Source organism: Arvicanthis niloticus, unplaced genomic scaffold (genome assembly GCF_011762505.2).
Source record: "Arvicanthis niloticus isolate mArvNil1 unplaced genomic scaffold, mArvNil1.pat.X pat_scaffold_392_arrow_ctg1, whole genome shotgun sequence".
NCBI lineage: Eukaryota > Metazoa > Chordata > Mammalia > Rodentia > Muridae > Arvicanthis > Arvicanthis niloticus.
In genome coordinates, this window is record NW_023046036.1 from 15,287 (window position 1) to 30,587 (window position 15,301).

The 15,301-nt window shown below is 38.7% G+C and overlaps 1 protein-coding gene across 1 annotated transcript; it reads left to right on the plus strand.

The window, feature by feature from the left end:
* The first annotated feature begins 5,860 nt into the window (after nt 1-5,860).
* On the plus strand, nt 5,861-8,714 carry LOC117701997 (exocrine gland-secreted peptide 1-like). Its single transcript, XM_034493388.1, has 2 exons — nt 5,861-5,929; nt 8,577-8,714. Exons 1-2 carry the CDS (start codon nt 5,861-5,863, stop codon nt 8,712-8,714), a joined length of 207 nt encoding a protein of 68 aa, XP_034349279.1.
* The last annotated feature ends 6,587 nt before the right edge of the window (nt 8,715-15,301 follow it).

A 15,301-nucleotide genomic window follows, 5' to 3' on the forward strand; every position in this document is an offset into this window, starting at 1 on the left:
GTTTCTTGGCATCAAACCTTTGTGCAATCAGGCATACTTTCGGGAAATCTATCCACACTTGTGGAACATTCCCTGTCGAGTACCCACTCGCAAACACCTCTAAATATTCAGGTACCAGTTATTCAGGCAAGGGCTGGCTGGACTTAGACCTCTCATCGACCCAGTGCAATGGGCTGAACACTTGGGGTGCATCGACTGAGGGTCTCAGTCATCGGCTACTTTCTTAGCCTAGATAGCCAAATTTCAGGGGGAGATGCTTGCTCCAAGGCTGCGAGTACTTGGGCGATAGCGGCCTTGTCACGTTTTTGTTGGGCTCTGAGCTTACAGACCAACCATCATGAACCCTAATCCACAACATAGGGCTGCACCAAGCAGGCCTATCCCCACCCTTTAAGAAAGAAAGAAAGAAAAAGAAAGAAAGAAAGAAAGAAAGAAAGAAAGAAAGAAAGAAAGAAGGAAAGAGCGAGCAGAGGTAGGCCAAGAAGTAAAATCGCCAGGGGTAACAAGGTCCACTCGTGTTCCATCAAGGCTTGAAATCCAGATCTGCAATTGCTGCTGCATCTGGTCCAGCTCCCTAGTCCACTTCCCTTTTAAATAAGCAGAAAGATTATGGCTTTGAATAAATGTATCATTCATAAATCTCAGAGGTGTAATACCTAGATGTGGGGTTGCTGACACGCAGCTCATTTGAACCACATCCGTGAGCTGATCCACATGGGCTTGGAGCAAATCAACTCTCTGATTGACCATCAGGATGCCTGATATGCATCCACTTTCTGTAAAATGGTCAAAGCCTTAGAGGTCTTTTCTGAGATTTGATTAACAACAGTAGCTGCTGTAACTTGATTAACCATGTCTGTGTCAGCTGTCACAGCTGCAGAGATGGCAATAGCAGCAACAATGGCTGCAGTAATGCCAAAGTCTCTTTTATGTCTCAATAATGATGTAGTAGGGTGAGTTTCAGGATCAGCTTCTACTGGGATGGGCACAAAGGTAGGCACATGTACAACCAAGGCTACGTCTAGTGATCCATTCCAGCATTGTGCCAAAAGGCATGTAACATTCATACAATCTAAGATATCAGAATTATTCTGAAAGTTGGATAACATAAAGAAAAATGGAGGGTCCACACACACCGACACTGGTTGTGCAGATGCATTCCTAAACACCTTATTAATTTTAATGTTATCCAAATGGCTAGAGATACTAGATCATGTAGCTGAAACATTTTGCACTTCATGAAATACACCATTCAACAAGACAAAGACAGATACACCTTTTTTTTTTTAACATTCTAAACAGTGGCTACAACACATAATTTAATTGTGTTGAAGCAGGATAAACTCAAGAAGATACACATATGATTTAATTTAGGACTTGCATCCCTTTGAAAACATCAAACAGAGGTTTAAATCCTCCTATAGTAAGCTTAAGATGAGGTTTTAGCCAATTAATATCTCTTAACAACTTTTAAAAATCACTAAGAGCAAATCAAGATTAAAAGTAAACCATTTTCTTTTTGTATGTACACTCACAAGTCAGAAGATGGCGTTAGATCCCCACCACAAATGGTTGTGAGCCACCATGTGGTTGCTGGGAGTTCAGCTTTTGTATTTTAAAAGTTTAGCCTTTAAGGGCTGAGCCATCTCTCTAGCCCCAACTATCTATTTTTATTAGAATTCTCTGTGTCACAATCCAATTAGGATATAACTGAGGTCTCAAATATTGAAAGACACTGCCTTTGAATCCTTTCAGGAGCAACAGGTAGTCCAAAAAAAATTTTAAAGCTCGTTATATTGGAGCAATGGCTTGTAGAAAACTTCTTTAGAGAAATCCACTAATAAAGTGTCACACAATGAATAGTATACACTAAAAGATTTAACCTCTTAATTTTTTGTATAAAAGTAACAACAATATTTATATATATATAAAATGTAAAACGATTAACCATTTTCTGAAGCAATTATTTCTAACAAATATCGCTTCATGGGCTCTTAAAAATTATGAATAAATTTACTAACTGTAAATCTCTCACCTTTATCAGAAATGTAAAGGGAAGGTATAAAACATCTTTTATATAAGCATTTACTGAAATGGCAGCTGGAGTAGGCAAGTTAGGCTGTATAACTCTTAAATTTGAACTTTATTTTGGATTAATTTAATAACTAATCTTTTTTTGTCCAATGAGAATATCAGATAAAAGCCAACCTTATTCTCTAATAATTGTTACATATATTATAGGAATCCAAAGCATCTCATTTTTAACAACTTTGAATAAAAAGGAATTAAAATAATTTGAACAGTATTTTATCAGCAGGTATAGTTATACTAATGGAGGGAAGTAGACATAATTTTAATTTCTCCAGCATAATCATAACTTTTAGCCCACGGACTGTTGTAAAGTCTTTGGGTTTTAGATTTATCCCTCTTCTCACTAGAACAATGAAGACAAAAGACGAATTCCCGTAAGCACATTTCTAGGGCTTGGTCGGTGAAGACCCAGAACCAAAGGAATGCTTAGCATCTGGGCTTCTGTAGCTCAGTCTGCATTGTCTTAATTCAAATGTAAATGCGCTTAACCTCCCTCTGCCTGCTCTCTGAGGCGTGGCTAGGCCGAATTGTGCATTTTGGCTTTAACTTTGAACCTTAAATTTAAACTGTAAACCTTAAAAGACACATGTTGTATCTTTTCTCTATCTAAAATCAACACCAAGTAGATTACCTTTATGCTGTAAAGTTTTGCTGCCACAAAACAAGGTGTAAAATTTAATGGAAAACTTGTAGCTGCTGGAGGGTGCGCCTGAGGACAGGGCAACCAAGTAACACTCAATAGCTGTAAACAATGGCAGCACTGCAGCATTTGAATGTACTGGCAAGGGAACAGGCCAAGATCTAACTATGTCCCGTAGTGGTATACTTATCGCCAAATCGAACACCAGTGTCAGGAGAATCAGGGTCGTCAACCTGTAACCTGGCTTCCTTCTTCACAATCTGCACCAGCCGAGTAGGGACCCAAATTGAATTGTTTTCACCTGTGGAATAAGCACAAACATCTCCCTTCCCAGGCCACAACAGGCCCTCACCCAATCTTCTAGCCTCCTGTTCCTATGAGGGACAATGGCTGCATGGCATTCAGCTGTGGCATTTTCAAAGATCATCTGTTCTATCACTGGCATTGCTTGCTCCGGTTCCCCAAAGATTCTGCCATAAAGGAGGGTCCTTTCGTCCTCCACTCTCTCTCCACCAACCAGTGAAGGGTCCTTAAGCTTAACGAGCTCTGCAGTAGCCCTTGTTCCTTTTGAGTACTCTGTCTCTCCAGGCTCTCTGGCCTGATCCCCAGGCCCTTTGGCCTGATGCCGTCTAACACACTCTGGTTCTGATAGCCTGGAGCAGACCAGTCTTGAAACCTCTTGACTTGCCCTAATAGCTGTGCTGCCGGCTGAATCCTCACAACACAAATAAGCTAACAGCAAAAACACAAGCAAGAGGCCAACTACTGCAGCAGAGGCAATGGGTGAATATCCGCTCGCAATAAAGGCTTCTACCCCAGACATACCTTCCAGAGGTGTACCTCGATCCTGTAGTTTTTTAACCCGCCCCGAGTCTCAGGGGGCCTTCCGCAGCACCTTGAAATTACCGGGTTTTGGCACCAGATGTTCCGAGCCCCTTCCGTGTCCCCTTTCTCCCGTGGAAGAGAGACACATGAGGCAATATTCGGGTGGTTACCACAACGAGGCTTTATTTGTATAAGCAGAGGTGGAAAGACGGAAAGACAGGAAGAGGCACAGCTTAAATACACCCTAGAGTGACCTATTCACTTCTGATTGGCTGTTCACTCATCACCCCATATTATGCCCCGGGATGGGCAGTGACTTTGGCACACTTTCTGCTTTTTGCACCTGCACAGTCAGTTGTTTACTAGTTGGAGGACAGGATGTCCGAGCCATCTTGGAATGGCGAATGTTGACATGCTCACTGCGGCTCTCAACATTGAGACCCGAGCTGGAGCCCCACATTGGGCACCAAAAATGTTGAGAACTGCACTAGCCCCACTTTTGGAGGCCAAAAAATGTTGCGGCCCGAGCAAAATGTTGAGGCTTGGGCTGCCCCGCTTTTGGCGGCCACTGTATCCCGGCCCAAGCTGCCGCTCCAGGGTCGGGGTTCAGCAAGAGAGTGAGTGAGGAAGGACTCAAAGAATGGAGACCAGACAGAGTGTGATTCAATCCCGTTTATTCTTCAGTCTCTCTTCCTAGTCCAAGTCCCAAGTCTAGCTACAGCTAGGGAGTACTAAAGGACTTTAGTACTTTAAGTACTTTAGGGAGACTAAAGAGTCTCCCTAAAGAGTATATTACCTCTAAGTGTCTGATTCTCTCTATATAGTCTGGTTCTCTCTCTTCTGTCTGATTCTCTGTGCTTTTATATGTCTCACTTCTAAGCCATGCCTCTAAGTCACACCTTTAATCATGCCCTTAGGTCTTGTCTCTAAATCTGATCTCTAAGTCACACTCTTAAATCACACACCTTTAATCTCACACATTTTTAATCTCACAAACCTTTAATCTCACACGCCCAAGGAAAGTCCTGGGTATCCAAAGCAAGATGTTATCAGAGTGTGCTCAGCTGTTGTAGGCTATTGTAATACAAATCTCATGTCAGGGTATATGGCTCAAGATGGCTGCAAAGCTGAGAGCCGCTTTCTGCTAAAAGTCGACTCCTAACAGTAGATGTTTTGTAGTTATTTTGTCTATATAAGTAAAAGCAAGAAAAAGACAGTACAAATATCAATGAAGAGATTTTGACTCAAATCTTATTGATAAATGCCAATGACAAAACAGGTAGAAATTTGAAAGAAAAAAAAAGCATTATGGAGTATAAGAGAAAAAAAAAGCATTATGGAGCATAAGAATGGGTTTGAAGAGAAGAAAGTAGTAAGTGGTATTAAAAAATGCAAAACATACCTGATGTTTCCTGGTAGTGACTCTGCATTTTCTTTGATCTATATAACAATTTGAAGCAAATTACATATTTAAATAATAATTTGAAGGTACAAAATGTACACAGAGTATACAAAAGAAAGTACAACTTCTGCAATTTTTGCAATAAGCTATTTATATGAATTTGAACAAGAAGGTTAATGCACCCTATACTCAGTGATCTTCAGCAGCATTTGAAGATTAAAGGATTTGGTAACTTCTGTGAGTAGACCATATGTGTAATGAGAACAAATTGTTTAAATTTTAATGAAAGTAAGAAATCGTCATCTCCCGCATGACAGACTGAGACAGCTTAAATGAAATACGTAACCAACTCTCTTCTTCGATTTATATTTTGTTATTGAAAGAAAAAACTGAAATTTGATTCAAGTATAAAATGACAAATTGCATAACTTAACACTTGTTCTTCACCAAAAGAATTTGTAAGAAGGTTATACATTTCTGTCACATAATCACAATCTTAGCACCCTAACCATGTCCAGTATCGATAAAACATATACATAGAGAATATCAAAATAAAGATGGTGCACATTAAAAAGCACCTTTCACAAATTGTAATTGTTCTTTATTTTCCAAATCTCTCTTTTGAAACCAAATAGACATGTGAAGAAAGAAGTTAGGAATTTTCATCTCTTTGAAAATAAACAATTGAGACAACAGTGAAGTCCTTTAACTTATATATAATTCCTATTATAGGAAAGATTTTCACAGTGAAACTACAGAAACTCTACATGTTATCACTTTCCTTGTTATACTGTTAAAGAATTTGTCATACATGCTGGGAGATAACTTCTATTAATGTTCATTGTTCTCTGTGTCTCATGCAGTCCCTGGTTCAACTAACAAGTCTTTCATTAGTTTCAACCATGGCTTCTTTCCCAATGATGATGTTTCTCATAATTCTGTTGCTACCACACATGCTTGCTGAAGGAAGGGTAAGTTTAAAATGCATAATTGTCTCCAATATGTCTAACAGATTTATGAAATTGTATATTACTTGACAGTGGTGGATTCCAAATTGTCTGGTAGGGGACAAAATTACCAGGGAATATTGGAGCACTTAATAGATCTATGGTGATAAGAGAAGAAGTTTTCACTCTCTGCCACTAGCAGATTTAATAACCACCAGTGATAGGTCACAATTAGACACTTCCAAATAGAGATGCAGTAGAAAGAAAGGGTATTTTCTAGACCTCACATTGGATCATAAGGGGATAGAAATGTCAGTTACAAAAGATGAAGAGTGGAGTTCAGATAATAGCACATCTTTTGTTAGAATGTTACCACCTTAAAATGTGAGGCAGGGACACAATTATCCAGCAATAGACAAAATAAATTTATATTAAATAAATTTTGTTGTGAGGAAAAACATCTGAAGTTTAATTTCTAAATTATGTGAAGTATGCCATAATTTCAATAAACAATCCTTACCTCAAACTGTAGAATACAGCTGGTTTTAATGTGATTCCTCACATAATGTTCATTCAGTATGAAGTTGGCTAGATGTTATATATTATATACTATTGTTAATACTCAAAAAATATATCTCCTAATAAAGATTCTTCTGAGAGTCATTTTAAAGATAATTATATCTTTGACAGAATATTCTCAATACTCAAAAATATATCTCCTAATAAAGATTCTTCTGAGAGTCATTTTAAAAATAATTACATCTTTGACAGAAATTTTATCTACTATAAAGACTATGGAAGAAGAAAACTACTATTACATTTTTTTCCAAAATTAAATTTGCTTTACATTTGGATTTGAGTAGCAAAGTAGACTGAGGATAACAACATTAGCTTATATAAGGTGCTCCCAATTACACATAACTAGAATTTGCATTCTTTTGCCAAGGAATTTGTCATTATTTTGGATTGATTTGTTCAGGCACTAACTAATGGTTCCTGTTCTTGGGAAAATATAAGAGGAAAGAAATATAAACAGTACACAATTGCTATACTACATAATGAGACCAATGAAGATAGGACTTAAAATCCTAAAGAAATCAACATTTGTTCATGGTCAAGTGAATAACTCACACTAAAATATGAGAGACAATATATAATGATATCATGTCCTTTACATATGCTTAAAATATTGCTATTAGTCATATAGCATCAAATTGAAATTCTAGAAATTCAACTTCAGATCTTAGTATGACAATTTCACATCTTTACTCTACCCAAGTACTCCATCCCCTCTTGCACATATCTACAAAATAATATATAAATTTTAACTAATGCTATTAGATCATCAGTTATATTACTATGAAACCTGAACAAACATAGAAATAATAAATTTCATAGATCAAGTTACTCATCACAAAATATAGCCTTCAAAAAATTTATTACTATCTGGAAACTCATGTTAAGAAGCAATGAAAATTCGTTCCAAATATTTTAAATAGTCTTGTTAATGTGAAGAATAAAAAGCCTTGTGTGTGTGTGTGTGTGTGCGTGTGCTTGTGCGTGTGTGTGTGTGTGTGTGTGTGTGTGTGTGTGTGTGTGTGTATGTATGTTTGGTCTTGTTTTTCTAGGGCAGAAATTTTTATTTTCTTTATTGAACTTAACTGAACAACATTTCTTTTTAGTATCATTATTATTTAATTTTTTTTTACATTTCAGTATTTATTTCCCTCTGTCTGCCCTCTGACTGTTGTTCATTCCATACTTCCTCCCACACACCCCCTGTCTCCAAGAAGATATCCTCACCTCCTACCTTACCAGACCTCCCTACTCCCTGGGGCCTCAAGTCTCTCTAGGGTTAGGTACAACTTCTTTCTCTGAAGGCAGACTAGGCCTCTGCTATATATGTGTTAGGGGCCTCATATCAGCTGGTATATGCTGCCTGGTTGGTGGCTCAATGTATGAAAGATCTCTGGTGTCCAGGTTAGTTGAAACTGCTGGTCTTCCTGTGGGGTCACCCTCCTCCTCAACTTCTTCCAGCTTTTCCCTAATTCAACCCCAAGGGTCACCAGCTTCTGTCTATTTGTTGGATGTAAGTATCTGCATCTGATTCTTTCAGCTGCTTGCTAGGCCTCCCAGAGGGAAGTAATTCTAGGCTCCTGTTTGTGAGCATACCATAGCATCAGAAACAGTGTCAGGCTTTGGGGGCATCCCCTTGAGCTAAATCCTAATCTGGCAATGGAAACAGACATCCACAAGAGTTAATAGGTCAAGGGAAATCTCTAGAATGTAGCAGAGTCCAGGAAGATGAGAGACTCTAAGGACTCAAAGGGAGAGAACTTAGATAAAATGCTCTACAGTGGAAAGAGGAAAATTGTAGTGACTAACACCAGTAGAAAGACAGGACATCAAGTGGAAGGATGGGGTTGCCATCCCAGTCAAAAAGATTGACCCCAAATTGTTTCTGTCTGAATGAACTGTATGGACAAAAATGGAGAAGAGCCTAAGGTGAAAAGCCTTTTTGTTTTTTAACTCAGCAAAACTATCACTAACTATGGGTGACAGGAGGTCAGTGTGCTCTAGTTAAGTGCTAAGGTAAGTCATAAACTCAAAACCTCTCTCAATCTTGAGAGTCTTAAAATAATGCTTGCTCTAAAAATAATCTCTACCTCAGGTTCTGATTCAGATTCAGACAGAACTCACCATATCTGCTGATCACAAGAATATCTTTGACCTGGTTAAATGCCTTCTTGAAAAAGTAATTTTGAAATATTCCAACAAATTTTGCAAGGCTCCAACAAATACCAACTAATATTTTAAGACCTACACTATGATATGCAATACATGTGTGGACACGGGTGTTTTCTTGTATGACCTGGGAATATATTGTTACTAAACTTAATGGATAAAGAGATTAATTTTATTACTTTATTGAATTTACACTATCTGTTGATCTTGTGTTCATGTGGTTAACTAAATCATGTAGAGTATTCAAAGGGGAACATGCTAGAGAAAAGAGTATTTAGGACACTAGGAGAATCTTGGTTACGTTTATGTGGGGAAAAAAAAAGATCAGTTCTAGCTTTCTGCTCCATTGAGTGTTTGCTCAGGAGCTAGAAATTATCATCACTTCAAAATTAATATCTAGACACTTCCCATTTGCTCCAGTGCCCTAGCACTGAGCAATCCTAGGGCACCAGCTCTGCACACAATCCCACAAAACCAAGAGGACTCTGAACTCTCAGGAGCTCTAACATGCCCAGGATCATAGGTGAGGTGGTCAGGACACTCCTGTCCAAAAAAAAAAAAAAAAAAAAAAAAAAAAACCAAAAAAACCAAAAACAAACAAACAAACAAAAACAGGGAGTAAGTGAGACCTGTGGGGACCCAGAAACTCGCTGACAGCAAGTGGCACAGGGCCCTCAGGTTTGCATCGGTGCCCCAAGCAGTCCTAGGGTGCCAGCTCTATACCCAATCCCCCAAACCAAAAGGAGGCTGGACTGCCAGGAGCTCTAACATGACCAGCAACATAGGATACTATGATCACAGGATCTCAGGAACTTGTTCATACCAGGATTTTAGGATCCCAGAAACAGCTTCACTCCCAGGAGCTATCAGACCCAGGATCTCAGAATCAGAGATGGTCTCTGAGGAGTTCTGACCCAACCAAGATAACAGACAGAAAGGCTCCAGTCATAGACAGTGAGTGAAGTTAGCACTAGAGATAATTAGATGGTGAAAGGCAAGTGCAAGAACATAATTAATAGAAACCAAGGTTACTTGGCATCATCAAAACCTAGTTCTCCCATCATAGCAAGTACTGAATAACCCATGACACTGGAAAAGCATTTACATTTCAGATTTTATCCCCTTACCCCACTTCCCTCCACCACCCAGGAACCTCCTATTCCATCCTCCCTCCTCATGCTTCTATGAGGATGTAGCCCCACCTACTCCCCCCACTCCAACCTCTTTGCTCTTGAATTCCCCCCCACTCAGTGTTCAGACTACATGGGACCAAAGATCTCCTCTCCCACCTATGCCCAACAAGGCCATCCTCCATTACATGTACAGTTGGACTCATGGGTCCCATCCTATGAGCTCCCAAGCTGGTGGTTTAGACCCTGGGGAGCTCTGGTTGGTTGGTATTATTGCTCTCCTCATGGGGCTACAACCCTTTCTGCTCCTTCAGTCTTCTCTCTAACTTCTCCATTGGGAAACCCTTGATCAGATCAGTGGTTAGCTGTGAGCATCTGCCTCTGAATGTGTCAGACTCTGGCAGACCTCTAAGGAGACAGCTATATCAGGCTCTTGTGATCATGCACTTCCTACCACCCACATCAGTGTCTACCTTTGGTGACATTACATGGCATGGATACCCAGGTGGAATGGTCTCCAGACGACCCCCCCTTCAGTTTCTGTCCCATACTTTGTCTCCATATTTGCTCCCTTAAGTATCTTGGTCTTCCTTCTTCATGAGCTTCATGTGGTCTGTGAGTTGAGTCTTGGCTATTCTAAGCTTTTGTGCTAATATCCACTTATCAGTAAGTAAATACCCTGTGAGTGTTTTTGTGCTTGGGTTAATTTGCTCAGAATGATATTTTCTAGTTCCATCCATTTACCTAAGAATTTCTTGAATTCATTACTTTTAATAGCTAAATACTACTCCATTGTGTAAATGTACCACATTTTTTTTGTATCCAGTCCTCTGTTGAAGGACATCTGGGTTTTTTCTAGCTTCTGACTAAAATGATAAGGCTGCTATGAACATAGTGGAGCATATGTCCTTGTTATATGTTGGAGCATCTTCTGGGTATATGCCCAGAAGTGGTATAGCTAGTTCCTCAGGTAATGCTATGTCCAATTTTCTAAGAAACCACCAGACTGATTTCCAGAGTGGTTGTACCAGCTTACAATTCCACCAACAATGGAGGAGTGCTCCTTTTTCTCCACATTATCGCCAGCATCTGCTATCACCTGAGTTTTTGATCTTAGTTATTTTGATTGGTATGAGGTGTAATCTCAGGATTGTTTGATTTGCATTTCCCTGATGACTAAGGATGTTGAGCATTTCTTAAGGTGCTTCTTGGCCATTTGAGTTTCCTCAGTTGAGAATTTTTTGTTTAGCACTGCACCCCATTTTTAATAGGGTTATTTGGTTGTCTGGAGTATAATTTCTTGAGTTCTTTGTATATCTTGGGTATTAGCCCTCTATCAAATGTAGAATTGGTAAAGATCTTTTCCCAATCTGTTGGTTGCCATTTTGTCTTATTGACAATGTCCTTTGCCTTGCAGAAGCTTTGCAATTTTGTGAGATTCCATTTGTCAATTCTTGGTCTTAGAGCATAAGCCATTGATGTTCTGTTCAGGAACTTTTCCCCTGTGCCTAGGTATTTGAGGTTTTTCCCCACCTTCTCTTCTATTAGTTTCAGTGTATCTGGTTTTATGTGAAGGTCCTTTATCCACTTGGACTTGAACATTGTTCAAGGAGATAAGAATGGAGTGATTTGCCCCCTTCTACATGCTGACCTCCAGTTGAACCAACACCATATACTGAAAATGCTGTCCTTTTTTCACTGGATGGTTTTAGCTCCTTTATCAAAGATCAAGTGATCATAGGTGTGAGGTTTCATTTCTCAATCTTCAATTCTATTCCATTTATCTTTCTGCCTGTATATGTAGCAATACCTTGCAGTTTTTATCACTTTTGCTTTATTGTGGAGTTTGAGGTCAGGGATGGTGATTCCCCCAGAAGTTCTTTTATTGTTGAGAATAGTTCTCGCTATCCTGAATTTTTTGTTATTCCAAATGAATTTGCCAATTTCTCTTTCTATCTCTATGAAGAATTGATTTGGAATTTTGATGGGTATTGCGTTGAATCTATAGATTGCTTTTGGCAAGATGGCCATTTTTACTAAAGTAATTCTGCCAATCCAGGAGCATGGGAGATCTTTCCATCTTCTGAGATCTTCCTCAATTTCTTTCTTTAGAGACTTGAAGATCTTCTCATACAGATCTTTCACTTGCTTGATTAGGTTCACTCCAAGGTATTTCATATTATTTGTGACCCTTGTGAAGGGTGTCATTTCCCTAATTTCTTTCTCAGCCTGTTTATCCTTTGAGTAGAGAAAGTCTATTGATTTGTTTGATTTGATTTTTTATATCCAGTCACTTTGCTGAAGTTGCTTCTCAGGTTTAGGAGTTCTCTGGTTGAAGTTTTAGGGTCACTTGAGTATACTATCATATCATCTGCAAATAGTGAAATTTTGACTTCTTCCTTTCCTATTTGTATCTCTTTCACTTCCTTTTGTTGTCTAATATTGCTCTGGCTAGGATTTCCAGTACTATATTGAATAGATAGGGTAAGAGTGGGCAGCCTTGCCTAGTCCCTGATCTTAGTGGGATTGTTTCCAGTTTCTCTCCATTTAGTTTGATGTTGGCTACTGGCTTGCTGTATATTGCTTTTACTGTGTTTAGGTATGGACCTTGAATTCCTGATCTTTCCAAGCCTTTTAACATGAAGGGATGTTGAATTTTGTCAAATGCTTTCTCAGCATCTAGTGAAATGATCATGTGGTTTTCTTTCTTTGAGTTTATTTATGTAGTGGATTACATTGATGGATTTCTTAATATTGAACCATCCCTGCATTGCTGGGATAAAGCCTACTTGATCATGATGGATAATTTGATGTGTTCTTGGATTCTGTTTGGGAGAATTTTATTGAGTATTTTAGCATCAATATTTATAAGAGAGATTGGTCGGTGGTTCTCTTTATTGTTGTAACTTTGATGCTTAGGTATGAGCATAATTTTCTCAGCACCTCATGGTACCTTCTCCAAAATAGACCATATAATTGGTCATAAAACAGGCCTCAACAGATACAAAAAGATTGAAATAATCCCTAGTGCCCTATCAGACCACCATGGACTAAGACTGGTCTTTAATAATGACAAAAACAATGGAAACCCCACATACATGTGGAAACTGAACAATGCTGTACTCAGTAATGACTTGGTCAAGGAAGAAATAAAAAAAGAAATTAAAGACTTTTTAAAGTTTAATGAAAATGAGGATACATCATACCAAAATTTGTGGGACTCTATGAAAGCTGTACTAAGAGGAAAACTCAAAGCTCTAAGTGCCTACAAAAAGAAACTGGAAAGAGCATACACTAACAACTTGACAGCACACCTGAAAGCATAGAACAAAAAGAATCTAATATACCCAAGAGGAGTAGACGGCAGGAAATAATCAAACTCAGAGCTGAAATCAACCAAGTAGAAACAGAAAGAACTATACAAAATATCAACAAAACCAGGAGCTGGTTCTTAGAGAAAATCAGCAAGATAGATAAACCCTTAGCCAGACTAACAAAAGGGCCCAAAGACAATAATTCAAATTAATAAAATCAGAACTGAAAAGAGAGACATAACAACAGAAACAGAGGAAATTAAAAATCTGTCAGATCCTACCACAAAGGCCTATACTCAACAAAATTGGAAAATCTGGATGAAATGGACAATTTTCTATACAGATACCAAGTATCAAAATTAAATCAGGAGCAGACAAACCCTTTAAAGTGTCCCATAAGCCCTAAAGAAATAGAAGCAGCCATTAAAAGTTTCCCCACCAAGAAAAGTCTAAGACCAGATGGTTTTAGTGCAGAATTCTATCAGACCTTACAGGAAGACCTAATACCAATTCTCTTCAAACTATCAAACTATTCCACAAAATAGAAACAGAAGGAACAATATCCAATTCATTCGATGGTGAACATTTCTTTTGGTGCTTTTTGACCATTTGAGATTCCTCAGTTGAGAATTCTTTGTTTAGGTTTGTACCCCATTTTTAATAGGGTTATTTGGTTTTCTGGAGGCTAATTCCTTGAGTTCTTTGTATATATTGGATATTAACCCTCTATTGGATACAGGACTGGTAAAGATATTTTCCCAATCTTTGATTACCATTTTGTCCAATTCACATTGTCCTTTGCCTTACAGTAGCTTTACAATTTTATGAGGTCTCATTTGTCAAATCTTGATCTTAGAGCATAAACCATTGTTGTTCTGTTCAGGAACTTTTCCCCTGTGCACATGTGTTCGAGCCTCATCCCCACTCTTCTATTAGTTTCAGTGTATCTGGTTTTATGCAAAAGTCATTTATATACTTGGACTTGTGCTTTGTACAAGGAGATAAGAATGGATCAATTTGCATTCTTCTACATGTTGTCCTCCCATTGAACCTGCACCATTTGTTGAAAATGCTGTCCTTTTTCCACTGGATGGTTTTAGCTCCTTTGTCAAAGATTAAGTGACCATAAGTGAACCCACATACCTTTAAAGCAGTTATTTATGTCCTTCTTAAATTCCTCTATCATCATCGTGAGAAGTGATTTTAATTCTGAATCCTGTTTTTTCGGTATGATAGGGTGTCCAGAACTTGCTATGGTGGGAGAACTGGGTTCTGATGATGCCAGATAACTTTGGTTTCTGTTGCTTATGTTCTTGCACTTGCCTTTTGCCATCTGGTTAACTCTAGTGCTTCTTGCATTCACTGTCTCTGACTGCAGCCTGTCTTTCCAGTTATCTTGCTTATGTCAGAACACTTTAGAGTCTAGAGGTCTGTGATTTTGTGATCCTGACCTCCTGAGTGGAAGAGCTCCTGGGACTCAGGCTGCCCCTGGGATCCTGAAATACTGCTGCTCTGAGTGTAGGGGTTTCTCTAGGATGTCCCAGGATATTTTGTCTTCACAGGAGCAGACCAGCTAGTTGTCTGCCCCAGCTAAAAGGACCAAATGAGGGAAGTAAGGTGAGTGGTATTCCAGAGATGCAGGGTTTGGGTAGATGATGGTTCCTGAATGCCCTAGCTCCCAGTTGCAGCTCTGGGGTGTAGGTTTCTGGGAGAAGATTCTTATGTGCTGCTCTGAGTGCAGTAGTTCTTCCACTGCTCTGAATACAGTGGTTCTTCTAGGATAACTCAGGATATGGTGTCTTCAAGAGAGCAGACCAGCTAGGTCACATTTGTGTTTCTTATGTAAACCTTGATGGAAAAATTATCTCTACCTCATATTCCACAAGAGACTCAGAATGAAACCACAGTATCTGCTGATTGCAAGACAAATTATCAATGCTATCTTTAAAAAGATTATCTGCCAAAATATAAGAAATAATGCAAAAGATGATGACCAGATATTCTATGGGTTCAACCAAGACCAGGTACCACTTCAATGAATACTCATTGATATTCAATCCTGGGTAAAATTTAGTTATAATTTGAATATTCTCAGACCAGTTTGATAATACTAGTAATGGGCATGATAGCCTTCACTAACATGACCAATTCAAGGTATTAGTATTAGGCAACTATAAGTTTTACCCTCTCATTCAAAATCACATTTG